The sequence below is a fragment of the Anopheles moucheti genome, chromosome 2 (genome assembly GCF_943734755.1).
Source record: "Anopheles moucheti chromosome 2, idAnoMoucSN_F20_07, whole genome shotgun sequence".
NCBI classification, from domain to species: domain Eukaryota; kingdom Metazoa; phylum Arthropoda; class Insecta; order Diptera; family Culicidae; genus Anopheles; species Anopheles moucheti.
Window position 1 is genome coordinate 7,886,677 of NC_069140.1, and position 27,826 is coordinate 7,914,502.

Below are 27,826 nucleotides of genomic sequence, written 5' to 3' on the forward strand. Positions count from 1 at the left end.
TCGCTTTTTTATTTGAAGCACGATTTGTGAAAATATTTAAACGCTCCCCACCAGTCGTAATTCAAATTGAAATGTAAAACGATGATGAAGATGTCAGACGGAGAAAAGCTCCAAAACTGCAAAAGTCCATCAGCAAACAAAACCGTGTGGCGTGACTTTTCCGGTTCCAATGATACACGTTGCATAATTATTCCAGTGAAACGCATGGTTTTCAAAAAAATAAAAGCGGGACAATATACTGGTGTGCCGTAACGCACTATTACACACTTGTGCGCATTCCATTCCAGTCCATCCGGTCCATTTTGCGGGTACGGGTGAATGCTTTTACACCGTTGCCAGGATTAACGGATGAAGCCATTGTGTGATGGCAAGCGAAAAATGATGGATGGTATCGGTGATCGTGCCTTTTTCTCGCACACAGTCCAAAAAACCACTCGCTTTTGTTTGCCGGTTTGCGTTCGTTGCGCGGCCGCCTGACGGAGCAATTCACTCCGTGCAAATAAATCTTCATGTCAGCAGCGAGCGCTTAATTAAACGCTGTTTGAGGTTTGGTGCGTTGCACGCTGCGCTAGGGGAAAAGTACACGAAAAGATGACAATTTCGGGGCTCAATTAAATTAGCGTAAACTTTTTGCATCTTCATCCCATGTACGTTACTGTCGGTTAGGATTCTGCTTACTGCTTAGGTTTGTGAGATGAATCAATTTCTTCCATAAGAAGCTTTGTTGGACAACTGAACATTAAAAGAACCAGTTTAACTCCTGAGGACATATCAACATTCGGGAATTTTTAAATCAATGCCGACATCGTCGTTACCAAGATAAGATAATGTAGCACAAAGACTTTACCGGATACGACTGACCATAGCTGAGATTTGAATGAAGAAATGAGGCTTGTTTTGTAACGAATGCTTCTGCCGCCAGAAGGTTCGACCGTAGAGAATTGCCAGCTGAAAATTATGAGTTGAAAAGAATTTTAACGAAAAATCCACATCAAAATACGCCTAGCGATTAAATCTATTTCACAATCATTGTCTACAAAGAGATATGTCTCGTTGTATTAGATTTGACAAGCTTTGTGTATTAGAACACAACAATGGACCCAGAAATGAGTTGTCCATACCATCCTTGGACAAATAGGACCACTGAAACCCGAAGATGTTAAAACTAGAATAAGCATTATTGGACAACGACTGCTTCAGGAGCATCACAACCTTGTATGTTTCCTTTAAAAAGCTGTTCTAAATATCCATCGTCAGAAGAAGATCAGATGCCAAGATGGGTTTTTGAAAGGAAGATTCGTTTGATTGTTCGTTTCCTACAGAACTCTGAGAATGTTTGCAGGGCTCATAACGAAACAGTTAAGAGTGTCTAAAATATGGGTTCAAACATGTAGATTCCAAGCGCATGTAGAAACGCAAGCGCCACTTACTACATGCGTGTGTACAATGTTCTGTTCTATTCATTCATTGAGAAAGAGTGACAATTTCAGGATCATGTCCCAGTGATCCATGATTGTGGTAGGAGCTACAGATCCATAACTTAGGTAAATAATCAGAGTCTTTACGAAAAATCCGTGGAATGTGTAATAAACAATGCACTACTAAGTAGTGACTACTTGCAGAGAAGGTTTCCTAGCAACCGTGTTTCTCGAGTTGTCATTTCTTTTATCTTACCATTTGATCCAATCATTTCAGTTCATTGTTCAGAGCAGACGACTATCTACTCAAACCATGCCACCATTTTTAATCACATTAATGCATTTCTTTCCCAACATACTGGTACTTCATAAAACTAATATTTTGACTATGGTTATTTTCGCCCATTTTTTCCTACTGCTGCTGCCACCGTTGGCGTGACTACAACCTTTTTGCGGGGACAGCGGATTCACAAGATATTACACCGGTACCGGATCGACCCACTGCGGCAGAAGGGTTCCCACCGGCAACGGCATTCGGTGGCGATGACGTTGGATCCAATCCGGCCTTTACCAATGAAAATGGATGAAAGTCACCCGTGATGCGCAATGCGAAGGAGGAGGGCCGCAGCTGGGCGTATAATTAAGGTTACTGAGATTCGTGTTACGTTTTTGGAGCCTGCATGTGCGTTGGGGTATACCATGCTAATAAAAGAGTTGAAATGAAACCGGACGTGACCTTTTTCCTTATTATACAACAGCGGACAAACCAGAAATGTCCACCAGAGTGGAATGATTGTCATCATTGATATTGCCCAGGAATAGCGGCGGATCAAACGGTAGGCGAAGTAGGCGGTCGCCTAGGGTCTCGCCGTGTTGGGGGCCCCAAAAAATTGGTACCGATTGTGCGATTTTTGGAAATTTAACAGCAGAGTTAATTTATAGCAAAATCAAATTAATTTAAAAGGTAAAAAATTGATCAAAACATCTTCCTTGATTATATAAAACAATTATTGCTATGCAAGTATCACCTCTTGAAAAACATGCTTTCCTGGTATCGGAAATCTGAAAACAATTGTGTTGTTCATCGCCTAAAACATCAACATGAGCGAAACAGGTTTCTAAGAAATTTCGCTGATTATTACCAAAGAAGTATACCGATTGAAAACTGTACCTTGGGCGAAAAAATCGTCCTTGACTAATCAGGAATCGTAAATCGTAGAAAATGTGATCCAAGTAGTGGCGTTATGGTTCTCCTTAGCGCATACAGACGTTTATATATAGACCAGCTTACTAGGCCCGTTTACAGGGCTACGCAACAGAACTCTGAGGTGTACGCAAGGGAGCTTTCTTTCCGAGACTTTGCTGGTGTTGTTAAATAATGTTTCAAGTACACCTCACTATCACCGATAATGTCGTAGCAAAATTAGAGGCCTCCCTTTAAAAATTCCGCCATGGGCCTCCAAGGAGATTGATCCCCCACTGCCCAGGAAAGATTTTGTTTATTTCTTTCAATCTTGAGACTATTTCAAATTGTTTGTATGTTAATTAACCGATGAAAGAGAAGCAATTTAGGCTGGTATATTATTTTAGTGCAGTTATATTTTTTCAATCTTGTGAATGTTCCTCTCTGGATGTCCCATCTCTCCCAAGCTTTCTCTAAATAAAATATCTCATTGCATCGTAACAAGCTTGTTTACTCAAAATAACAAAATACGTCTTTTTCATCAATTAATCATATCGATTTATTCACTCTCTTTACCTTCTAAATTCTCATACATCGTTTCGAATCCATTTTCGAGCAACAACTCACCGCCCGAAAGCCTTTTTGTGATGCTTTTCAAGATATTTATTGTACTCGTCAACAGCTTCGTTGCGTTGCCTCTTGCCGACCGTCGTTAACCTTGTCGGATTCCTCACCAGTAGCTCTTTCTTCATCGGCTCAATCACGGCACCCTGTTTGGTGATAACGCGCGGCTCAACCATCGCTGCGTGCGCTGATTCCGTTATGAACGTCCGTCCAAGGGGAGCCCTCAAAGATGCCTCATAATCCTTCACCGTTACGAACGGGAACGGTACTTCGCTGACTAGATGCTTACTCAGCTTGTCGTTCTTAAGCCCATCCTCGTTGATGATCACTTGATCGCGGTTATCGTCGCGCCGTGTTAGTTCTGGCGGTGGTTTAAACATCTTCCGAGCGTTTTGACGTGGCACCTTCGGTTTGATGCCTGCACCAGCCCAATGGCCCCATCCCGGCAGGGTTAATTCCACCTCTTGCGGAATATCTTTCTGACGTTCGTCCTGCTTTTCTTTCGCAAAATCAGCCACTATATCGTCATCCTCGAAGGCTTCGGCAATTGTAAGACGGTGTGCATCGTTGTCCGCGTCCTCGTCGTCCGATAGCTCACCTGATGTAATCATATTCGGAAGGGCAGTTAGTAGATGCTTCGGTTTCATATGCACTACTTGGTTTAGATTGATTTCTGCCGATGCTTTGATCGAGGGAGTCGCTGTATTATCGATCGAGGATTTTACCTTCTTCAGCTCAGTCAACGCGGACGGTTCGTCCGATTGTGCACTCTCTACAGTTTCATTCATTTGCTCGTCTGCGTCGGCTAAGCTAGCCCGTTTCTTGAAACTTAGGTCCTTTGAATTGTTTTTCTTTTTTCTCGATTTTGGTAGATTTTTCTCTCGTTTCTTTTCCTTGTCCTGCTCCTCCTGCATTCTGCTCTGTACATATTCTAACTTACTATTTAGCGCATCTTGGATAATATCTTCAGCTTCTTGAAACATTTGCTCCACAGTAGCAACGCTATCTTTTCGTTTCCCTTTCGCCTTTGTCTTCGCAACAGTGCTTTTGTGTTTTTCCTTCTGCTCTAGATCGATGTCTTCTACGCTCCACGAACCGGATGCCATGACAACTTTATCTTTCCGTTTCTTTAGTCGTTTTTTTACACCGTTCAGGCTAGATTGTTTAACAGGTTCAACATCTCCATTAGTTTCAACCTCCTCTACCGCATGTTGTCCATTTTCATGTTCATTCTCCGCATTTATCTGCTTTTTAATATGCTCGATCTGATTACGTTCTTCCCAATACTTGCGATATCCGCTAGAAAGTTTCTTTTCGCTATTAACAACCTCTTCGTGGCTAGCACTTTCCATCCACGGGTTAGTTTCGCTTTTCCTGCCCATCGTCAGATCCATTTCACCCTCCGACTCAGAACTGCTGTCTTGCTCAATACGTCTAGTCGTCAATTCTCGCCCGATGGCAAGCTGTTCGGCCAATTCACGCCTTACTTCGGTATCGTACTTTGCACGTACTTGAAGATTTTTGGCCCAGGTGCCCGTATTTTTATGGCGCAACGAAACGCGCTCCTGAAACCGCTGTTTAGCGATACTGTCGAGCTGGCGAAGTGCTTCCTCTGGGTTCTTTTCTTTCAACTCTTCGAACTTTTTTATCTGCTCCTTCAGTTTGTCCTTTTTCAACAGACGATGATATTTCTTACTCTTGATCTTGTTCATTCGGCGACCTTTCACTATCGCGTACGATTCTCGCATTTTTTGCCGCGCACGTTCACGTGCCTTTTCACGCATCTCTTCCAGCGTCAGACCGTAGTTCTGTGAATTATCATCGGAATTTTCATCCTCAGCACCATCCGACCCTTCGTAGGTCCGGTCGAGCTCTTCCATCTCTTCCATTAGCTTGGTCTTGACGCGATACTCGGACAACTTCTTCGGCGGGGCATTGTGAACCGTCGTCCCACCGTACAGCAGCGGAAACACCGTTTGCGATGCAACTTGCGTGGCCGTTACAACCGGTTCCCAGCGGTCAAGATCTTCCTGCACACGCTTGAACCCAGCCTTCCGTTCGATCCTATCCGCAGCCGGTTTTTCAAGTGGCTGCTGGAGAGGGTTACTTTCCTTCAGTTTATCCAGCTGCTTCACTACCGCTGTATGCTTTTTGGATTTCGTGAAAAACTTAACCAATTCGCCTATCCGAACTTTCTCAGTTTTCGATTTAGATAGCCCGAACTCTGATCGTTTCAAGGAGGGTTCCGTGCGAGTCACCTCACGGATGAAGTGCGAACCAGTCAGATTGTTGATTCCGTCGATGAGCTTCGCATGGGCCTTTGGGTCGATTTCCTCTTCTTCGTCCGTTTCATTTCGATCGACACCTTCCGGCAAGTTGTTCTCCATTTCCACCGGCATAATTACGTGTGTAGTTTGGAAGAAAAATAGATTTTAAACACTGAGAAAGAAAACAAGGCTCCAACTTCGTTTCAGACGAACCGCATGTTGCTACGAAATCACGTTTATTTACGTCTGAATTTTTTGACAGTAGACGATTTTGACATTTGCACAGTGGGTTCACACAGGAAAAACTTTACAAAACGTCAACAATTTACAATTTTTGAAAAAATCGATTATAAAACGAAACGATAAATAAAAACTACAATTTCTTTCGCTTTATGCAATAGGAATTATTGAAATACTACGCTAATTCGCTTAGAACCTCTTTCCGAACATCCAACATTCCAAACTCGCTGGCTTTCCTAAATCGGGAAAAAAAACTCCATACTCCCGATACCTTTCGGACCCAAGTTATTGGTTTGTAGAATATCCGTAGCTTTCACTTGTAGTTTCATTTATTTTCACAAAAACTTAATCTCTTAAACAAAGCCACAACATAAAACTGCAGCTTGTAGTAAAATGCCAGCAAGAAGTGTTCCATTCGCTAGCGACAGGGACCACCGTACTTCTCTTGCTTTAATAGTAACCATAGTTACCGTATCCATACTGTTGCATCTGCTGCTGTGCAGCTGCATTCCCACCGAACATTTGTCCCTGATACATGAACTGACCGCCAAATTGCGGTTGCATTTGCCCTGGCGTTCCCTGCATATGACCCATCGGTTGTTGTCCCTGACCGTAGAGCATTCCCATCCCTGCTTGTCCTTGTTGCTGTGGGAAGGACGGATACATTGCGGATGGGTTGGACGAGGGATTTGAGACCTTGCCGGGTATGGATGTTGCAGAACCTTCACTGCCCGGAGTACCGATCGTCGTGATCGGGTTGGTATAGTTACTAGTCCCTCCTGCACCACTACCCGTACCCGACGGTTTATGGCTGTTGGCATCGGAAACGGATTTTTGAAGCGATTCCATCAAGTTTGCGATTAAATTCTGTGTGTCCGTCAGGGAGATAGCAGCAGAGCCTGGGCCACCACTTCCTGCATCATTGTTCGAATTTGTTCGCTGCGAATGATTAGAGCTGGTGTCGTACGCATCGGTTGGAGATTTTGACCTCGGCTGCTGCGGTATCGTGGATACGTTCTTCGACGCCGCTCGCAAAATATCGTCGTAAGAGTAATCGTCTTCGTCTTCCGAATCTACGATCATTGTGTTCGGTTTCTTCTGTGGCGGTATTGACTGCTGCTGTGTAATCTTTTGCCGCTGCTGCTGCTGCTGTTGCAGTTGTTGCTGTTGTTGTGGACGTTGAGAGGTTAGTCTTTGCTGTCCGGCATTATTGGACGATGGCATCTGTACTGGGTTTCGACCACCAGTAGTCGTCGTGGGTCCAGAGGGTCGGAACATATCGTAACTAGAATCATCGTCGTGCCCCGTATAGCTGAGTTCATCTATATCCGACAGCCGGTTATCGACATCTCGTCTGTTTCCGTTATCACCTCTGCTGTTTCTTCCATCTCCAACTGGCGGGTTGTTGAAGGAATCGAAATTCACATAACGACGCAGTAGCTCAACGCGGTCTGGTTCAGTACGCTCCAGTTTCCGCAGGTACGATATGAGATGCATCTGTTCGTCATTCGAAAGATCCTTGAAGCTCTGCAGTAACGTTTGCAGATCCGAGTCGGTCAGATTCTCGAGAGGTCCTGGCGAAGAATTTTCTTCGTCCATAATCGGCATGGCAGAGGAAAAGTTCCCAGTACGCACTGGGATATCATTCTTCTTTTCGTTCAATCGAGCTGCTGTTCCACGAGAACTAGAAGCCTCCGGACGGGCACGTTCAGGCACCACCGGTGCTTTCGATGGTGCAGCTGGAGCTGCTGCCACAGGTGATACCTCTGTCGGTGCCGACGAAACGGCAGGTTGTGGCAGTGCTGCCATATAACTTTTCGCATTAATGATTGTGTTTCGCTCCCGTGACATCTGCGCCATGGCGACGTACACGTTGATCAGCTCTTCCAGCTCTTCAGTGGTAAAATCGGCCTTACCCTGAGCAACAAGCAACTTTGCCAGTTGCTCGGCTACCGCTAGCTTGTCGAGGTTTGTTCCACTCGCAGCTGATGAAGTTGTCGTCGGCACTGCAGCCACCTCGCTTGCGGGCAGCGAATCGCGAGACAGTTCTTCTTCCGGTGCTTTATCTGGTTGTTCACGTTTGGAAGCCTCGTGCAGCAGTCGCGCAATGTTTCGTACGGCTTTTTTGATCGGTACGATTTTCGGTGGATCAATCGTTTCGGCCATCATGTGACCCTTCAGCTTTTCTTTTACCGTCTCCAGAAACATACAGTTGTCCTCGTTCAGTAGCAGATCGTCGGCTGAATTAGCCTTCACCTTCTCCAGAGCAAGCGCCTTCGCCAGCAAATCGATCACCTTCGGTCCGAGGCTTCCCAGGTACTCCTCGAACGCCGTCAGCAACCTGCAGACTGCAATAAAATTGAGCGGTGTTGTGTTATCCGCATCGAACTCCGTCCGTACGAATACTTTCTTGTTGGGACCGTAATAATTCTTGGCCCATTCATCGTAGTCTACCCGCTCTGGCGGAGGCCCACGATGTTTGCTGCTATCGCCAGACCGCTCTCCGCGATAATCCTTAGGAGGTACTCGGTGCGAACGGCTTCTTGAGTACGTATCATAATCATTATCGTCACTGATAGGACTACGAGATCGATGGGAGCGGGAGGTGGATCGCTTTCTTGGATAGTCGTGGTGCCGCGATAATGTTCTGGGTGAACGTTTGCTTCTTCTCATCGGTTGACCACCTTTGTAGTCGTCTTCCTCCTCGTCAGAATTCACGTCGATCAGAATCGGAGCTTCAACGGTACCTGCCTTCGGATCGCCCGTACGGGCGCGCTTCGCCTGCGGAACCCGCAGGACGTACTGCTCTCGCAGCTCATCCGTCCGTTCTTCGCCCTCCACCGGTAAATTCATCTTCATGCGTATCTCTTCCTTCTTCCGGGCGATATCCTCCTCGTGCAAATCCTTCATGCGCTTTGTCCAGAACTCGATCCATTCCGGTTTGAAGTTGTGCTTTTGCGGATCCTTCTTTTCCGCCTGCAGCTCTTTGTACCGTCGGTTCCAGAACTTTTTCCACTCCTCCGAATACAGCGGATGCTTTTCCGGATTCTTTTCGTAGTCCTTCAGTTGCTTCGTTAGCTGAGTCACGGCTATGTCGACCGAGCAGCGATACTTTTCCCACTTGTACCGTTCGTGTGCAATCGCTGCCGATTGCTGCGACAATTCCCGTGGCGTCGGTATCAGCTGCCTTTCCGGTGGGCCAGAATGTAAGCTTCGCTGAACAGCACGCTGCCGTCCTCCGTTCAACGGGCTTCGTGGACGCTGACGGCTACGATCGTCATTGTCACCGCTTGATGAAATCGTCAGCATTGAGTTCGCACTGCTGACGCTGGAGATGGAATCTAAACTGCCGCGCTCGTCTCGCTTGCGGTAGCGTTTTGCTGATTTTGCATCCCCACCCTGAGCTTTAACCTCCCCACTCGGACCTTTTGCATCACCACCTTGAACTTGTACCTCCACACCATCGGTGCTGCCCATATCCTGAAGCAAATCCTGCAGCACCTTTGCGTCAATCACATCGCCAAACTTTGGTCCCGTGCGCTCATCAAAATGGCTACCGAACGAGATCTGCTGGCCATACTTAACACGGTTACGATTAAAATCCGATGCATCATACACGTGCGGTGTCAGCCGTCCATGGTGATCTTCGATCGCTTCGCACACCGTTTGAACGACGCGGAAAAACACTTGTCCACCGTTTTCCAGATTGTTGTTGCGATACGGTGCCAGTATCTTACGCACCGACGGATAGTGTTTCTCCAGAAATTTGAACCGGTGCCCCAAACCGATCATGTGCGTGGTAATGCCGCTTTCGTTGTTGTTATGCATGTTGCACAGAATGCAGCTGTAGAACGGATCATTTCCGGACGCCGTATCGGTAAGCTCGATGATGTATTCCAAACCCACCAACGGACCATCTCTGTATCCATCCAGTACGTTCTGTAACTTTGCCAACGTTTTCGTTGATGATGAAGATTCATTCTCCAGTATACCCATTGCACCGGCTGAGGAGTTCGTATCAGTTGATGCAGTGTTGGCTAAAACAGAAACAAGAAAGTGAAACATTTTTTACAATAACGAGCAATCGTGGCAACTACACGGGACAGTTCCGCAGAGTTCCCACCACACGGCCTACCTTTCGGTTTCGTCACAAGCGAAGCACGATACTGTTCGGCATCAAATACGGTCACGTTCAGTCGGGCCTGATGCTTACGACCAGCAATGTGAATCTGTAGCATCCGTTCACCGTAGAGACACGCCACGCCACAAATGTGGCAGCTGTACCCGAACAGCAGGTCTTTGTTGCGTGGCGTACGGTTGAACACGAGGGCTTCGGTGCCATCGGATAGTTTAACCTTCGTGCCCAGTACATGCTGCTCGATATCCGTCTCCGACTGTGGAATGAAGGAGTGAACATGAAACAAAATAACATTAATGCTTTGTACAAAAACAAACTGTCCCAAAATGTCTTTATGACTCTCGACAAGCAAGCACATTCTCGTTGATTAACCGCACATAGAAAAGAACTGGATGATATCGTATGGCACTTTTTTCGTTGCACTATTTTCTTATGGCTGAAACAGGCCATCAATCATATGCACACACTTTCATCACTTGGTTGGTCACTCCATATAACACCATTCATGAGCACGTGTGTTAAAACTGTTTTGTTTGTCAGTGTTAGCGGGCACTTCTTTGGGGCTACAGTTCCCTCTCAGCCACCCTAGCCACCTGCACAAAAGGAATCATTTTACATGTCGTCAGTACTTACCTTCGATCGAGCTACAGTATCACCCGGACTAATGATATCATTTGCACTGTCAAGATCCATTTTCTCGTATGGAAACCACCAATGCGATCGAGACGACGCCGGCGCTTAACACTACTAGTAGATCCGATGTTTTCCGTCGGTTATCCTGATCTTCTCTTTATCCTGTTTTCTGGGCAATCACGCACGGTCTCTAGCAGTCCCTGACGCTTTACCGGAATGTTTAAGGCCCTGCTTGCCTTAGCTTTTCGGGATCAATTCGCCGGGATAGACTTTATTAAAAACCGTGTACAATGTTAAGCGGTTCTTCCCCACGATCGGGCCCTTCCCTCATCCGAAAACGATTCTTTAGACCACTGTCTATTAACACTCGCACTTGGAACACGGATATCACTGATCACGGATAGTCGAAGAGAAGGTGTACCATTTCGATTTACGAGCGTGTTATTGTTTCTCTATCGTCTGAACCATTCTTATAACCTCTTTCTATAACTTTGTACGCTTTTTTTCGCGAAGTCGAACCAGCTAAAATATTTTAACCCGACGTGACAGAAAAATTAAAAAGCTTATCGCAATTCCTTCTTAACAGCAACAATACTGTTACACGAATGTGATAATCGAACGAAACTATTCTTGAGATTGTTTTATTTATTCCACGTTACCGTACATGAGTTTGCAGCGCGCGGGCGCTTTTTGTGACAAAATCTGAAAGGAAGAGGTGGAAAAGAAGGAGTAAATAGTTAATAGGTTTTATTGCGCCCAGCAGTGTCTCAGCTCAAATGATTTCTCAATGTAGCACACACGATTTTTTTTATTGGAAGACAGAGATTTCGATGTAAGGAATGCTTTAAAGACAAGTGATTCAGTCTATGATGTGCACAAGTGTGTGGAGAAATGTTGTGGGAGCTTTACTTACCTTTACACATTTACATAACATTCTACATAACGATTCTACATTAACTATACAACGGACCCTACGTGGACCTTACTAGACATCACTACCAGCACCACTTACAAGATTACAACGGTTTATCAATGTCTGCACTTTAAGCGTTCGAAAAAGAAAAAAACGACGGATCAATCTTTTTAACCGATTGATTTGCGAGGAAGTAGTTGATCAGGCAAGCAAACAGCTAACCGCCACGGACCGCAAGACTGTACACAGTAAGTAGTCGAAGTCATGGGACAGGACCTAAGACATTGGGCAACGAGTAAGATGTTTCAGGATGGGTTAGAAAAAGGCTCTGGCTTCATCTATTTCCCCCTTGACAGAGATGCAGGATCGATAATAGTTTGGTAGATCGAGCGATTGATATTTCGCACGTATCTGTTCGCCTGGACAGAATTAAAATATTGAGACACTTGCAACGATATGAAGGATACGCTACGGCGGATCTAACCGAAACATCCTAGTTTCATATGGTTAAAAAATCATCAACCAGTTGTTCTGGACGATGGGCTTAAACGTTACCTTCCCCACAAGTTGTGTTGTCCCATAGAAATAAAAAACACAACATTCCATATGGGAGGCTATAATCGAACTGGTTCAAGGCACAATTAATTAAAATCGCACCTCCCTAACCATAAACACATTCGTTTCACGTTACACAGAACATGGAACAACACTGATACGCGAGTTGCAATAGTAATTCGGCGGATTATTGATAAAACCGACCGTCACGGAGCCTCTAGCGGCTGTACAGGCTTGCGGCAACAGTCCGCCCTCCATTGCTTGGCTAGGAGATGACGCTCGGTGCGTTTTGTTCGCTCACTCAACACACAAATAGCCGCATTTTACGGGCCAAATTTCACCGACCGGTATGTTCCTTGACAAACCTGGTTAGGGAACAGGGCATTTTAAGTGAAATTATATAAACTTACCACAAATTAGCCACAAATCTGCGTCGATTTTCCACCCTGCGATTACAAAGCCAGTCGGCTACCATTTTTTCTCACAAGGAATGTCAATACAATTTGACAGATTGTTTTGAACCGGTTTCGCGAACCGGTTCACTGTGTGTACGAGCAGTTCAAAAACGAACGGAGATGCAATTTTGTTTTATACACGAAATAAATGAATTATGCATCATTATCATTTACTTAATAAACATCGTATTAATCGAAGGCTTGACCATCTACAGAACAATCCTATAAGTTTAGCCGTTTAAGTTATTAAATTTCATTTTATCCATCAAACGTCATGTGCATCAACAGCGCTTCTAGAAGAAACGTCAATAATTTTCTACCGCTGCGTTCGTTGTTTTGCTACAAAGCACAAAGCTGTTGTTTTCACATTAAAACAGCTTACCAAAATGTACAGCCAGGTCGTGTACTAGTGAAATTTATCACGTTCGAGGGCAATCTTCCGGGAGGCTTCACCCAAACGTGTACATAAAATAGTAGTGACCGTAAAGTGAAACACGGAGCCATCGTGTATGGCTTTGTTGTATAAGCAAGGGCAATCGGAACTCACGGAACACGTATGTGGGAGTCACAATGACTGAACGGTGGAACATTAGCAATAGTGCGTTGCGAGGTGGCTTGGGACCAGGCGGCACGGGCAGTGGTAGCAATACGGGCAGCAACGGTGTTGGCAATGGTTGCATTAACTTAGGTCATCCAGGAAGTGCTGCCGGAGATGGTAGCACCGGCGGGGCAGGAATCTCAACAGGACCACACAGTACCGGAAGCACCGGCGGTCCTACTACCTTCAGTGCGCCGAACGGAGAGTCGGGCATTTTGCGGCGGACTGGGCATTATCATCATCTCGGTGGCGCACCGGACAGCTTTGAAGATCTGCTAGTGTTCGGGTATTCGTGCAAAATCTTCCGCAATGACGAGAGAGCACGGTTCATCGATCAGGGCCGGCATCTGATACCGTGGATGGGCGACAATCAGTTGAAGATAGACAGGTTAATAGCTCCTTTCTCTACCTTCTATACCATTTTATTTCTGCTCAACCTAAACATGCAATATCAGAAAACGTTTGTACCAATCAAGCCTAAGCCAAACAGTGCATCAGCGTTCAACAACATCGACAGCACCGTACGTTCCTGCTCGCATTCGCCTTATTGCATCGCTCGAGACGGGTTTACCTGAAGTTTCTCTTCCGATGGATGACGAACGCCGCTGAGGAGAATGTTCACAACAAACCATCCTATATTTGCCAAGGCAGTGCGCAATGGAAACGATTACGATGAGGAGTTTCGCAGTGAATGCGGCACAAATATCATTCCCGTTTTCGATGGCCAGGAAAGGATCAATGATAACTCCGAAATGCAATGTTTTGTTTCGATGTCCGGAGTCTCAGTCAGTTTGCCATCCAGTAAGCGATCATGATCGGTTTTGTGCTATGAACTCTTCCTTGCGGAACTACCGTTCGAACCGCCCATAATCCAAAACAGAAGCCGAACGCCTCGAAAGAAACAAGAAAACGTACGTTATATCATTCATTTTTAGGTCTCAAAATAAAACAATTCCAACACAACAAGTAGTCGATCGGCGGCAGTGGTATGTATAAAAACAAGTGGTAAATGATACATCTCTGAATGTTTGATTTAATTCTCTACATTTTTTTCTCTATTCTTCTTGTGTTGTAAGCAAACTTAGAAAGCAAAAGATATCAATGTGCCAAATCAATCTGCCATCATGATCTCTGTCTATGACGAATGCAAAACGGGGGACAGTACGAATGATTTTACCTTCTGGCTCAAGATCACAAGCAATCCTCCACATATATATATATGCTGGGCGGTTGCTTATGTTGGGAAGATTCAAACGGATAGCAGAAATGGGAAAAAAGTTACTGTCAAGTTATCCTTCCGTGCTGTACGATTCTCTCCAATATGGAAACAATCCACGGATTGTTACACGTTCTGGCAATCCCTTAACTCGCTATCCGAATTCGTCTGTCTTCTGAGCTTTTGCATAGTCGGACAGCGGCACCCATTGAGACATGAAGCAAAGATCCTAACCAAAGTCCTCCCAGAAAAAAGAGATCGAATATATCGCATCATAAAATAATGTTCCCGCATATCGGGACCTTTGCTACACGACAGATATTGATATTCGTTTCCTTGTTTCCTTCTCTCTTTTTCTGTCTCGTTCTCTGACTTTGCCGGTATGATTGATCATGGACGCGATCGGACACAGATATGATGCACGCGGTGCATTGCATGATCTCGCACCGTACGAGCCACCTCCGGGTGGATATCATGATCGTTTGGAGGGTCTTACGGCGGCAGAACAGAAGGCGGAACAACTATGCGAGGAGGAACGCTACTTCAGCCTTTACAGTAATGAAGTTGAGGAGGAAATGTATCAAGGTACGGTTTCGTGCAAATATCGATCAGACGCATATAGAATAACGCCTATCCCTTATCCACAGAAGAAGTTCGCAAGCGGGAAACGCTGTTGGGCAATCAGGTGCCCTTCAATTACGATGCACCATTACCTCAGGAAGGCGCACCCGTTGCGACGGTTGAAGAACGTACTAGCGCCGATGAACAGGATGACGATCCGTACAAAGTACCGAAGGGCTTTGACATTCTTCCGGACATTCCATTACCGGAGACCATGAAGGAGCATGCCATTATTGAGAAGACGGCCAAATTCATCGCTTCCCAGGACGCCCAAATGGAGATCCTGCTGAAGACGAAACAAGCGAACAATCCGTTGTTTAATTTTCTTATCCAAACCGATCGCCTGTTTCGCTACTACCGACATGTGCTGCTTGCGTTTCGCACCAATCAGTATCCAATTATGACGGAACAGCAAAGCGACGATCGAAAGGGAAAGGGATCCAACAGCGAGAATGGAACAGATACCGAAACGAGCGAATCATCCGCACAAATACAGCCGAAAATTGTTGTTCCAGCCATCAAATACAAACCATCGGTGGACTGTGCCTATACGCAGCTTATTAGCAAGATAACGGGGGCTCCTATTCCGACAATGATTGCAGAGGAACCAAATAGCGTCACGGAAACGTCAGCATCCGTACAGCAAACCCGCATCACAACGGACATTGAGCACAACCCGGAGAGTTCGAGTACTTCCGTGGAGGTAAAGAAGGTTTCCACCGGTTTGGCAGGTTTGGTTCAGTACGATTCCGCTAGTGGTGACAGTGACGATAACGATAGCGAACAGGATCAGACGGAGAAAAAGAAAACAGATGGCCCAAAGAAGGGCAAAGAGCTCGCACCATTCCAAGGTATTGTTCCACCGCTAACCATTCATAATATCATCGATCGAACGGCGATATATGTGGCAAAGAATGGGTATAGTTTTGAAGAGGCCTTGCGAGCCAAACAGGATGCGCGCTTTGTGTTTCTGAATCAAGCGCACGAATACTACCCGTACTATGCGTACCGCGTGCGTCAGCGTATGAACGCAGGCGAGCATGGATTGGGATCACAGGCTCCCAGCCCACCACCGGCGAAGGTGCGAACCGAAACCGAGAACGGAACCGTGGTGGAAACGACACCAAGTCTGGGCATTAAAGCTGTTCATACGGCCGCTCCCAAGGCAATACCCATACCGGTGACGAATATACAGCACCAGAAACTAGGGGCACCGGTTAGTTTTTCACTCGTACGAAAGCAGAAAGAAGATGGCAGTGCGGTAAAGACGATGCCTGGGTTAGGGAGCGACGAGGAAGAAGATGATAAAGATTTGAAACAACAGGAAGTCAATGAGGATAAAGAGCAGACTACTGAGAGTGACGTTGTGGTAAAGAAATTGACAGACAGTAAGGAGGAAGATTCGAATGATGTTGTTAAAACTCCGAACGTCCTTAAAGAGGATACCGACAGTGAGCTATTTTTAGATGCAGCAGATGTACTGGAAGCGACTTCACCACCTGCCTGTATTGTAACACCAACCGGAACTCAAAGATCCGAACGAGAACCGGCAGATGCGAAGGAAAAACAGGCAGAGCGTAAAAAACGTGCCAATCTGTTCGTAAATCTAATCAAACACGTCGAACGGAAGGCTGATGTAACGCAAGAACCGACGGAAAACAATACGACGCTTGAAAAGCCAGTAGCTGCCGAATCCACACCGAATGACGCTGCTACCAGTGACGCGGATAATGAATCAATCCATTCAGTGCGCTCGACAAGCATGTCACCGAAGGAAGCGACTGCGAGAATACCAACCTTGAACGCCAACATAACGACGACGGTGATCGAAGACGATGATGACGATGACGTTGTGCTGGTGAGTGAAACACGTCCAGATCCCAACCCACGGTCCGTTTCACGTTCTCATGGGGACTACGCGTCTGATGCGCAGCGTTCCGGCAATGGTACCGAGCGGCGATCAAAGAAGAAAAAATCCAAAAGCCACCATCGCTCGACACGAGTAAAGAAGAAAGCGAAGAAAAAATCACGCTCCCGTTCGGTGCCGCGGTCCGAACGATCCTGTTCACGGCATTCGCGCAACCGCAAACGTAGCCGCAGCAGAAATCGTCGTGATCGCACTAGATCCCACAGTCGATTCAGCAGTGAAGATAATCAATCCACCAGACATGATGATCGTATCAAGCGTACGAAAAAAACCAAACGTGCCACCCGCAGTAGATCGATTTCCCGATCACAATCCCGGTCCCGAACACCTAGTTACAAGCGGTCCCGATCGCGTTCCAAAACGAAACGAACGCGAAAACGGAACGCATCCGCCGAACGACATAAACGGAAGCATCGTTCGCGCAGTCGTAGCTCACGCCGGAACAGCGACAGTGACACGGAAGATCGCAGCCGGCATCGTGCACAGCGAAGACGCGACGGACAGTACGAGTACGATGAGCGATATCCACCGGCAAGAGCACGATACTGGGATTGTTAAATAGGGCGAAGTTTGGAATGACGCGTGACTGATTTCGAATTGACAGGAAAGGATTTGACAAAACAGAAAAATTGATGTAAAGTTTAAGTTAGTACAATAAATTTGCGTTACCGATCATTCGAATTCGGTATTTTAAAGCATTCCTGCTAGTTTCTTCCTTGCTGACGTTAAATATTACCTTATTTCATTTACGATTTCGTCTGTTTCATTTACTATTCCCTGCAGCAATCTCGACTTCGATAATATGCCCAGCACATAAATAAAATGAATAATGTCTAGGGAATTTAACACTTTGTATAATCCAATATCTTGCTTGAAATAGTCGTTACTTGTCCTAACAAATACTAACTTCACATTCAACATATTTTCTTATATGTACACACATCTCGGTGCCTCCGAGATACGTCGGATGCAACGATCGAATATTTCCAGATTCTGGTATATAAGTTCAAGTCGAATCACACAGGTTCTTGTTAAATATACTTTGTAATATTCTAGCTGACCTCTCAGAAATTCCAAACCGTGTCCTGCTCTCCCACCCGACGGTGTCAACTTAAATCCGTAACATTCGGAGATAATTCTATCAATCGACTTCACTGATAATGCTGATCACAGTGCTACTTCGACCTTTCCGTCTGCTGTAAGGAAGCTGTACTAAGAGCGATAGACGAAGCAGAGACCTCTCGCATTTCAAACCTGAACGTTCGGTTTTCTTCAGCAGATAAGGTGGGCCACCGTGTAATTGTTTCGTAATTGTCAGTCATTATAATTACAAGCATTGCGATTTTCATGACCATCATTAGCAACACCATTATAGAGAGAAAACGGAGAGAATGATTGAAATGAAAGCGGGAATAAACTGCGAACTCATTGCGGAATCAGCATTATGCTTACACATTCCTTGACCTTCGATAGCATCAGCTAGGGAGGAGGATTGTTAAACCGCGAGACATTGTGAAATTATTCTTCATCTTGGAAGCATTTGTTTGAAAACATAACTAATGGTACACCCTGAGTCGAGACGATAAGGATGAGTTGGAAGCTTTTTTTTGGTGTTTCGGTAGTTGCTTAAAGTGACTCTACCCCTGCCGGTCACATGTGTCCGCGGGTCACGAGACATGTTATCAAATATTATTTTGGGACGTTGAGTTTTACGAAGCACGGGATCACTGAGCATGATTCTTTCAGTTACATTAGACTGATGTCAACCGCCATATGTCGGTGCTGATATGGTTGTCTAATTACATCACTCAGGGTAGTTCGTGGAATGGGTCTTTTCACCTCCAAAAAGGAGAACTTTGGTCCCGTTGGCCGCTCCATAATCAGCTATAATCCGGACGTACCTATCCATTGGATAAAGCAATCTCGTGCTGCGGTAAATTAAATCTGCATTAGTCCAGTTCCGAGAGTATATACAGGAGTGTCATTAAATTTGCATAGCCGTATGCATTCACGTGCAGTTGTTCTGTACCTTTCTCAGCTCGTGACGCTCCAGATTCCAATTTACACCAATCTTCCTTGAGATCAGTTGTAAAGTTTCCTTTGTACGGTAAAGTTCAATCCAATTGCATTCAATAATTTCTCGAATTTCTTGAAACAATATAGATATAAACAGCATTTAGCATCATTTGGATTTTCGCCCCATATCAATTCGCTTATCTGCAAAGTGAAACAGTACGTTAAAAAATAGATAACCAAACATACCTACAATAACCATTGGGACAAACATAAAAATAACACAAATGTCTACTAATCAGACAATTCAAATCCCAATAGTAGATTAAGCTTATCATCATCCTGGTATCACCATCACCACACTCCGGCTGCGAAGGGGGACGCCGGTTGTGCCATCTTTTTACACACGACGGCAGACATCGTGGCAAGACTAATCTCGTTGCAGCGAAGTGATTGAGTTCCCAACTCTCTCCGGTGTACATCCCTCCCATCCGATTCCATCCATCGAGTGAGTTTGTTTGCGGGTGTATGTTACTGTATAAAACGGCAAGTTGCCTCGTGCCAGGATCTACAGTTCTTCACGGACCTCTGCCCTGGTACATCGTGTGTACGCATGAGCAAAGCTCACAATAACTCACAGTGATACTGACGTGTGTAGTGATCGGTTGGAACAATTTAGTGTCTGAACGAATAAACGGGAAAAGCGTCCACCATGAGAATCATTATTGAGGAGGTAATGTCCAAAGCTTCGATTTGATGGCTAGTGATAAAAATGGTTACTAGTAACAAGTGGCTTCGTACGTGTATTTAGCAATTAGCAGAAAGTATGCATGGACATGAGTACATAAACGCGACTGCCTTTATTCTCACCATTCCAGCATCCAAACGTGTTGGACGTTTCGGAGTTGTTACGCCCTGAGCCCAAGTTTGTCGATAAGGAGGTGTCCAAGTTCCGGGATTACACAGTGGACGAGAATGATCCGCTCAAGGAGCGTGTCCGGCGCACGTACAAGCTTATGCATACCCATCAAACGGTTGACTTTGTGAAAGGTAAGCCACCACATGAGTACCACAGATACGGTTTATGACACTCCCTCCACTCGTTGGATTAAATTATGAGCTACGCAGCTACGGAATTCCTCGATGCGTTTGTTTTCGTCCAATCATGATAATCGCTATCGAATTGGAGACAAACGGTGCGCAAATCAGAACGACGCAAAATGTGACCATTCGGGAGGTCCAACAAACGACGCAAACTGGCCTTGCCGGTGGCGAATCCCCTGGCCGAAATCAGGTCGCCTGTTGATGCTTCATGGTTTCGCACGGGCAAGGCCACGAGAGTCGCGCCTTTTAGATTTGTGCTGATAAGCGACACGTAAGCTTTTGTTTTGATAGTTTCCGATAACGTTCGAATGACGCGTCGGACAAACAAGATCCAATCGGTTTGTAGTGCAAGTGCGTGACGCGCGCCTCTCCACACCATGTGCAAGACCATGTGCTTCACATTGAGCGCGCCACAATAAGGACGTCCTTTCACCAATCACAATAGACGTGCGATAGTAAGAGTGTTTGTTAAACATGGGATTTTTTTTTTTGCTTGATTTATTCCTTTTTCCTTCAGGTCGCCATGCCGATTGGCTCAAGTTTGATCATTTCAAAGCAACGATCCGGCAAGCGCTGGAAAAGCTGAACGATCTAGTTGATGAGTCAGATCCGGATCTGGATCTGCCGAACATTGTGCACGCCTTCCAGACGGCTGAGCGTGCGCGTGAAGAGTTCCCGGAGTTGGACTGGCTGCATCTGACCGGACTGATACACGATCTAGGCAAAGTGATGGCTTTTTACGGTGAACCACAGTGGGCCGTAGTGGGCGATACGTTCCCTGTTGGATGCGAATGGGGTCCGAGCATTGTATATCGGGAGGATAGCTTCGTTGATAATCCGGATGGTGATAATCCAAAGTACAAGTAGGTAGAGCGGAAAGGGAAGCTGTTACCAGATAACATTGTTTCAGATTAAACCCTTGAAATCTGCTTTGCAGCACTAAAAATGGTATGTACCAGCCCAGCTGTGGATTGGAGCAGCTGACCATGTCCTGGGGCCACGACGAATATTTATATCGGGTGCTGAAGCACAACGGAAGTACGCTTCCGGACCAGGCATTGCATATGATCCGCTACCATTCGTTCTATCCTTGGCATTCGGGTGGAGACTATCATCATCTGACCAACGAGAAGGACGAACAAACCAAGCAGTGGGTGTTGATGTTCAAGTAAGCCCATGATCGACCGGGTGAGATCAGGAGCATACTAATAATTTAAAATGTTCTTCTCCCACGTCTTTTCAGTCGGTATGATCTGTACACTAAATCAACCACACTGCCGGATATCGACGCATTGTGGCCATACTATCAGGGATTAATCGACAAATACTGTCCAGGGGAGCTGGCATTTTAATCGAAATCTTACCACAAAACCACTTCAAAACCTCATGTTTACAATTAGCAAATGGCAAAACTGTTCCGGATAAATTGATCATTTCGTCTGTCCGAAGAAAACAAAAAGTAAATAGTCAATAGTGAATGCAGTGATTACCTACTTTTCCTAGACGAAATGGTACAAATGTTTATATTAAACAAAAACTGTGCGGCTCATCGATTCCAATCATGCAAGACAACTGTGATGAATGCCCAATTGTTCAGTCCCGAGTGGTAATATAACCTGGCACAACATTCAGCTCATCAATGCGGGATGAGTTGTTAAATGAAAAGAGGCGAATGTAGCTGCCCAGCTCAAAGTCTCTATAAAAATAACAAACAACAACAGTTGTTAATTGATGGAAGGCAACATAAAATTAACGATTATCGTTACCCTGGAACAACGATGCAATGAGTCGAGTTCTTAAAGTTCCCTTTTCAGTTGGATGTTTTTTAGTTTAATGTAGTGCGTTAATGTTGAGTTGAATATAAATTTGTTTAACAAAAGTCATTTTCGTTCTTTGATTTTGCTTACTTACATTTTGGGGATAAGTCATCCGAAACCTCAGAGATACCCAGCATTCCCGGAGATTTTCTGCTCATCCAGGAAAACAAATTCAAAGCATTACTTTAGCATATCTTTGAAATTTTGCAAGGCCCACAAATATGCTCAACTGTTTTGTATACGAACATATATATTTAAAAGGAGCAAACAGTTGAGAATTGCGCAAGTTGAGAAGCAATTGATGTTTAGTTTGTTTGCTAGAAAAATGTACTATCTTTTTGATAACACAACTGCTACAGGTTATGGGAAGCTACACAATGGATGTTCCAGATCAAAATGAAAACTTTGAAGCAGTACGGGAATATAGGAGTTGTTGAACTAAAAAACATGATAAATACTTGTTTCTGTTTTCTTGGAACTGTTCAAATCGCACTTCGAAAACATGAACCGCCCTGTGGCACATCAGCTGTCACACGCAAACGTCAGTGATGTCAAGCTTTGCAACTATGGGCTAATAAACAACCAGGCACAAGGAACTATGGGCGAGCGGTTCGGTCAAAACATTAACCCTCCGTTCCAGCTGAAGCAAACATTCCATTCATTCGCTCGCTTGCAACAACGCACCATTCAACTGCGGCATGGTGTGGTGCCTACATTCCTCCTGTTTTCCGTTGTGTAGCACGCAAAAAGTTACCACTCAAATTGTAACGTTTTATTTGTGCGTGCTGTAATTTCATTGCTTGTGGTCTGTACATAGAAACACGCGCCAGCGATCGCGTTAGCTGCAAGATCGCGTTTGGATGTTAAATGATTGTAAACAAAAAAGTGTGTGCTTCTGAAAAGTGTCATCCGTTTCGAATTTCTCCAAGTGATCGCTCAGTGGTCTTTCCGTTTTATTTTCCATCCAAAGGATCGACGCTTTCAGCGAATAAAACACGGTCAAACGAAAGCAATCAATGCCACCATTTTTTAGTACCGCGCGTTCCTCGAAATGAAAGCCGGCGTCACTCACACACACGGATCAGCCATCGGTGTCATCATAATCTTTTTTTGAAGTGACCGCTTATTACGCATCTTCCCTTCATTCGTATGTAACGGTTAGAAGTGAGAAGAAAACGGGGAAAAGCAGTTCTTGTGACCGTTGCGGGAAAGAAGACGCCTTCAGGCTGATAAGTTGCAAAAGTAAATTGTTTCCTGGTGATCTTAATTGTAAAGTGCGTTCTGTAAGGTGTGTTGTTGCTGTGGAGTTCGTTGTTTGTTTGTGTTGCGCGGTCAACTGTGGTACCGTTGCAGTGAGTTTGATCGAAGTGCGTTAATTCACGGGTCGTACGATCAACTAAGCGCATGCGGTGCTAGCGTGGAAAGAAGGTTAAAAATTTAACATAAACCCACAATACATCAACGACGCCGGATTCCAGTCGAGTGGAGTAAAGCAACCTGACGTCGCGGTCGGCGATCGATAAAAGCAGCGGCAGAGAAAGCTTTTTTCTTTCTTTCTTCTTATATGTACTCGATCGGGTTGTGGAATTGAGGTTTGCGGAGCGCAATCAAGTGGCCCGAACTTTTCACCCGATCGCGAAAGATTCATCGAGCTGGTTGCTGTACATTGTTTCCAAACTAAAAAGCAAAAAGAGCAACCCGGTAAGTAACAGCGCGTGCACAGATTACATTAATTGAGATCATACGATATCGCTGATAAGATCTAGATTTCACGCCGCTTTGCTTTAATTCTAGACGCTAACGACATTGCGCAAGTGCATTTGCAATTAAACTGAGCTGGAGGAAGGATAATTAATAGACTCGAACATAACACGCAGAACAGAACAAAACGTAAACGGATCTGTTCTCATCTCGAACTACTTCTGTTGCTAGGGGAAGAATTCTTCAATCCGCTCCGTTACAAGTAACGGTTGTCAATTTTGCGTCGACGGCGATATTATCATTACGAAGATGCGTTTGTATGCGTTTGTCTTGATGCACCTTGTGTCACTTGCACTACATCTCAAGTCTGTGCCATCATGATTTGCATCGTCCCACTGGGGCTGTAATCCCTGGCCCGGAGTAGCTCGGCATAACACCAGTTCATGCTTCAGGCTCAGAGCTAATGACAAAGCCTGCTAACTGTAAGCATCTCATCGCACCGGCATCCATTTCCGGACAATGAACCTTCTCTTCTTGGACTGCCCCGCATTTCCGGCCAGTTCTCGACAAACATGCCCATTCATTGCCAAGGAAGCGGACCACCTCGAGACAAGTCGTCTTTTTATTTGGCTGTTTCGTAATTAGCGTGGCGTTGTGTACCATTAATTAGACAGTAAATGAGACACACGCAGAAGGGTTGCTTCTTTAAACTTGAAGATTTACAACGCGAAAAGGTGCTTTATGGAAGTTGGCTACAGATGGACTGATGTCATTGGTGGAGATCCTGTATGACACGACAGGATGACATCACCGTCCGAAGGGGTGCATCCTTTGCGCAACGACTTAATTGATGAACTCATCCAACCACACGCCATCCGGGAATGATTGTTGCTGGAAGCTACTGTTGAAGACCCCTTTATCAGCGTGCGATCTGGGCAACTGCTGGACCGAGTAGCGATAGAAACGTGCAATTTTCTAGCGACACATTAGCTTGAATAATCGATAATTTTATTTACTGGACTAATCGATTTTCAAATGAACCTTTTAAACCACACAATACCGTCAGAACACATCGCGCTACAGTAAGGACCACTTGTCTACAATACCGGTCAGCTGATCATTTGTTGTGTCTCTCGTATGCGCAGCAATTTGCATTGGGCATTGGACATTACGCAACTCGCGTCCCGTACCTTCGTGCCACAGTCATTGTCGATTGCAGTGTCATTAGTGCATCGTGTTTGCATCATGCGTTGGCACCGCGGGGACAGCAATTTTTACAGTTGACACTAAGCTGCAGGCTGCACTTCAAAAGGGGTTTTGCTGTTGTTTTGTTCTGCATGCAAATGAAGGTTGCGTAAAGTAGGCAGATAGCTGCTGCTGTAGTAGTATCTAATCTAATGCCCTGTGCCCGTGCTTTTATACCACGACGATACTGTACAGCATTGAGCGTGTGTTAAAACATGTGTGAACAATGTGGAACAAACGCAATCAATTACGATACTACACCGAAAACGCAACCTTGGTCACACAAATGGTTGTTGCCCGAAATAAAAGCGAAATGAAATGCATCATTCATATTATCAAGGTCGATTCCGAACGGCCGCTGAATTTGGCCGGCGGTATCACGTTCCACGTTGATTGGTAATTTTCGACTTCAAAATAATGTTCCATCTCGTTCTTTCGCCCGATCCGGGGGTTAGGGCATCGCAAAAGTGCATAATCACATGATTCGTCATAAACGTATTCGCCTTCAGGCTCGTTACCGATTGGTATGCCGTGAGTACGGCATTTGAAGCGGGGAGCCAATTTAATGCAAATTTTTATCGGTCATCGTTCTGACCTTGAAGGCCGAATGGTGGATCTGTTTACTTTGAACTGAAAGGGAAAGATCAGTCAGCCGAAAGGGTCGCTTTTGTGATGGTAAAGTCCAAAGGGATGCATGGGAAAATGAGATTTAAAGTAGTATGAGTATGAGAGATGATCAAAGAGAACTTGTGTGCACTAATTAATATACTAAGTTCTACTTAAACCACTCATATGCTTATTTGTATAGTTGTGTTTTTGGTTTATTTGCAAATTATAATCTAATTACAAAACACTTCTCTACAACTTATGTTCAAAGGTCATTGTGCATGTTTAATTTTATTTTAAAACATTTGCTACCTCAAGTTTTCATCACAAACCTACGCTTAATTAAGAGTAAACAGAATTTATTTTGGTTGCAAACTTATATTTTGCCTCAGTGGAGAGCTTTTAATGTCAATCTCCCTCAGCTAAATAATAATAATAGTAATAATAATTAGCAATGTTTAAAGCTTCAAGTACAAAAACGCCATCCACAAAAAACAACATCCCCATGTAATTAAATCATTTTCTGGCTTTATGCCTGCACTCTTTAACGATTGCAACCTTGCGTTGGTTTCTTTAGATTTTATGATTTTCTTTTTCTTAAGCTGGCCTGTTTGTTTGTTGGTCAAATTGAGTGATTTTGGGAAGCTTGTCTTTCCTTTTTCGGTCGTATGTCCATCCGAAAAGTACGATTGCGAGTTTTGCCCTTCTTTATTCAAACCTGTCCTTAGCCCGGGTTCGTTCGTATCTAACGAAAGGTCTGGGTGGCCTTCCGGCAAGGGTGGCTTTGCTTTGTTTATATGCTCTCGGTCAAATGTTTTTTTTTGGCCCTGCCCTAGACGTGAAGGTTTTCTGGTCGGTGTCAACTCGAGAAGCAGGACTTTTTGCTGAATCTGCAGTAAATGGATCACATTTCGTGGGTGGTGTGCTGGTGGTAATTGGTGGTTGTTGATGAAGATGGCTTTGTTTTTGAGCTGGTCCTACTGGTTTAAAGCTTTGTTTTTAACTGTGTATTGCTTTTGCAGGCAATATTTTAGAACCTTTTATATAAATTGGAAGTAAAGTGGGTTAGTGATTTATGTAGCAGATCACCGATCATTATTATTTCGCTGAGTCCAGATGATGCCGGGCAATCGGCGTCCCTCTCGATTTACAGTACTCACTATACTTACTCGATAAGGATTTTACAGATCGCTGGTTACACCCAAAGTTCACTCATACGGTGTTGTCTTGTGATATCCCGGTCCCCAAACGAAAGTGCCCTCAATTTATTAGCAATAAAACTGTCTCACGAATGATCGCATGGCACTCGTTGAAGTTTTCCGCCGTGAGAAAGCTCCACCGCAACCGTTGCTCCGTATTATAATGAACAGTTATGGTAAGCGTGTTAATTTCTGTTTCCATTTTGCTTCATTTTTGTGGATTTTATTTATAGGATCGCTGGAAAGCGAAACCACCGCCGGCTAGTGCCGCCAGGAATGTTACATAATTTGGCCTTTATCTGTTAACGATAAAGGAAAAGGAAAAGCTCCTCGTTATCGCGATGAGCGAAAATGAACGGCTATAATCGAAAGAAATAAATTAACTGGATTATTATATTCCTTCCGTGCTTAGTTTTGCAAATGGAATATTAGCCATATATGTTAATATATATATCGATATGTAAATTTAATTAGCACTACTGAAATTTGCATTGGAGCTCGTATTGCTAGATAGTTTATGATATTAATTGTGTATTTTAATGCATAAAGTTGGGGATTTCCCATTACTATTACGTGCATTAGGAGGCAGGTTGCTAAAGCGAAAAATGGTTAAACTAGAAAATAGTAAGAGAACGGCGCAGCCTGGTGGTGGTGGCATGATATTAACAGGAAAAAAATGTATTCTTTAACTAAAACCGATCGGATCAGGTGCAATTTGGAGCAACATTAACAAGCCCAGTCGGACCGTCCGGGAGGTTTTTGAACGGTACCGAGCGTGAGTGATACATTTCATCCAAAGGACAACAATCTAAAGCCTGTGACGGGTGGAGACACCTCTTACCACCCTATTACTGCGCCAAAGCATAAAATGAACGAACAAAAGTCGATATTTATGCTTGTGCGTACCAGCAACCACCTCGTCGGATGGAAGACGATAAGGGGGAAATGATCAAAAACTCAAACAAGCATAAAATTAATATTCTCCATGTAGCTGGCCGATTTCAGATAGGTTCGGTTGGGATTGTAAAGAGCGTGTTTTGTTGTTGAAGGGGGGGGGACTTTCGAATGCTCGCACCTTCGTTTGGTTTTCGCCCCTTTATTGGGGGGAGTTTTTTTTCCTCTCTCCTGGTTCTCCACTCCTTAAAGGAATGGGGACCAAAGTCCGGTGGAGATTTTTCGTTTGTTGTCGTTGTTGTGCTTGTTTGTATGAACAAGTGGCCAAAAATTGCCATTATGACAGCCTGGCAAAGCCCGTTCTGCTTCGTGTGTATGGTTGTTGTTTTACCACGAAACATTCCCTTCTTTATGTTGGGTCTCTTTGGGTGATTGTACACAGATGATCGTTCCAAGGCA

The 27,826-nt window shown here is 44.7% G+C and overlaps 5 protein-coding genes across 8 annotated transcripts in view; 3 read left to right on the forward strand and 2 right to left on the reverse strand.

The window, feature by feature from the left end:
• Positions 1 to 3,062: 3,062 nt before the first annotated feature.
• On the reverse strand, positions 3,063 to 5,742 carry LOC128299762 (U3 small nucleolar RNA-associated protein 14 homolog A). Its single transcript, XM_053035834.1, has one exon. The coding sequence runs from the start codon at positions 5,622 to 5,624 to the stop codon at positions 3,225 to 3,227; it is 2,400 nt and encodes a 799-aa protein (XP_052891794.1). The 5' UTR covers positions 5,625 to 5,742; the 3' UTR covers positions 3,063 to 3,224.
• A 240-nt stretch (positions 5,743 to 5,982) lies between these two features.
• LOC128299761 (uncharacterized protein CG7065-like) lies at positions 5,983 to 12,402 on the reverse strand. Of its 2 annotated transcripts, XM_053035833.1 has the most exons (3): positions 10,504 to 12,402; positions 9,868 to 10,126; positions 5,984 to 9,769 (listed from the first exon to the last, which is right to left on the reverse strand). In XM_053035833.1, the coding sequence occupies exons 1-3, from the start codon at positions 10,561 to 10,563 to the stop codon at positions 6,183 to 6,185; spliced, it is 3,906 nt and encodes a 1,301-aa protein (XP_052891793.1). In that variant the 5' UTR covers positions 10,564 to 12,402; the 3' UTR covers positions 5,984 to 6,182. The 2 variants fall into 2 exon arrangements, with proteins under 2 accessions (XP_052891792.1, XP_052891793.1); XM_053035832.1 differs by having other exon boundaries at positions 5,983 to 9,769; positions 9,868 to 12,402.
• A 417-nt stretch (positions 12,403 to 12,819) lies between these two features.
• On the forward strand, positions 12,820 to 17,456 carry LOC128309919 (protein suppressor of white apricot). Of its 3 annotated transcripts, none has more exons than XM_053046427.1 (3): positions 12,820 to 13,412; positions 14,653 to 14,825; positions 14,891 to 17,456. In XM_053046427.1, the coding sequence occupies exons 1-3, from the start codon at positions 12,997 to 12,999 to the stop codon at positions 17,344 to 17,346; spliced, it is 3,045 nt and encodes a 1,014-aa protein (XP_052902387.1). In that variant the 5' UTR covers positions 12,820 to 12,996; the 3' UTR covers positions 17,347 to 17,456. The 3 variants fall into 3 exon arrangements, with proteins under 3 accessions (XP_052902387.1, XP_052902386.1, XP_052902388.1); XM_053046426.1 differs by having other exon boundaries at positions 12,821 to 13,412; positions 14,888 to 17,456; XM_053046428.1 differs by lacking the exon at positions 12,820 to 13,412 and adding an exon at positions 13,600 to 14,010 and having other exon boundaries at positions 14,888 to 17,456.
• A 2,057-nt stretch (positions 17,457 to 19,513) lies between these two features.
• LOC128298053 (inositol oxygenase) lies at positions 19,514 to 21,676 on the forward strand. The gene is made up of 5 exons (XM_053033785.1): positions 19,514 to 19,534; positions 19,680 to 19,851; positions 20,423 to 20,768; positions 20,843 to 21,073; positions 21,149 to 21,676. The coding sequence occupies exons 1-5, from the start codon at positions 19,514 to 19,516 to the stop codon at positions 21,255 to 21,257; spliced, it is 879 nt and encodes a 292-aa protein (XP_052889745.1). The 3' UTR covers positions 21,258 to 21,676.
• A 1,683-nt stretch (positions 21,677 to 23,359) lies between these two features.
• Positions 23,360 to 27,826, forward strand: part of LOC128310588 (uncharacterized) — a 61,078-nt gene continuing 56,611 nt past the window's right edge. The window contains exon 1 of the mRNA XM_053047269.1: positions 23,360 to 23,423. The gene's annotated coding sequence lies outside the window, so the exon portion shown is untranslated. The remainder of the gene's footprint in view (positions 23,424 to 27,826) is intronic.

Coding starts and splice junctions, on each gene's coding strand:
- LOC128299762 (XM_053035834.1), bottom strand. CDS start 5,624: ATGCCGGTGGAAATGGAGAACAACTTGCCGGAAGGTGTCGATCGAAAT.
- LOC128299761 (XM_053035832.1), bottom strand. CDS start 10,228: ATGTGCTTGCTTGTCGAGAGTCATAAAGACATTTTGGGACAGTTTGTT. Junction 9,770..9,867: donor GCTTGTGACGAAACCGAAAG/GTAGGCCGTGTG, acceptor TTTCTGTTTTAG/CCAACACTGCATCAACTGAT.
- LOC128309919 (XM_053046426.1), top strand. CDS start 12,997: ATGACTGAACGGTGGAACATTAGCAATAGTGCGTTGCGAGGTGGCTTG. Junction 13,413..14,652: donor AATCAGTTGAAGATAGACAG/GTTAATAGCTCC, acceptor GATCGGACACAG/ATATGATGCACGCGGTGCAT. Junction 14,826..14,887: donor TGAGGAGGAAATGTATCAAG/GTACGGTTTCGT, acceptor CCTTATCCACAG/AAGAAGTTCGCAAGCGGGAA.
- LOC128298053 (XM_053033785.1), top strand. CDS start 19,514: ATGAGAATCATTATTGAGGAG. Junction 19,852..20,422: donor AACGGTTGACTTTGTGAAAG/GTAAGCCACCAC, acceptor TTTTTCCTTCAG/GTCGCCATGCCGATTGGCTC. Junction 20,769..20,842: donor GGTGATAATCCAAAGTACAA/GTAGGTAGAGCG, acceptor TCTGCTTTGCAG/CACTAAAAATGGTATGTACC.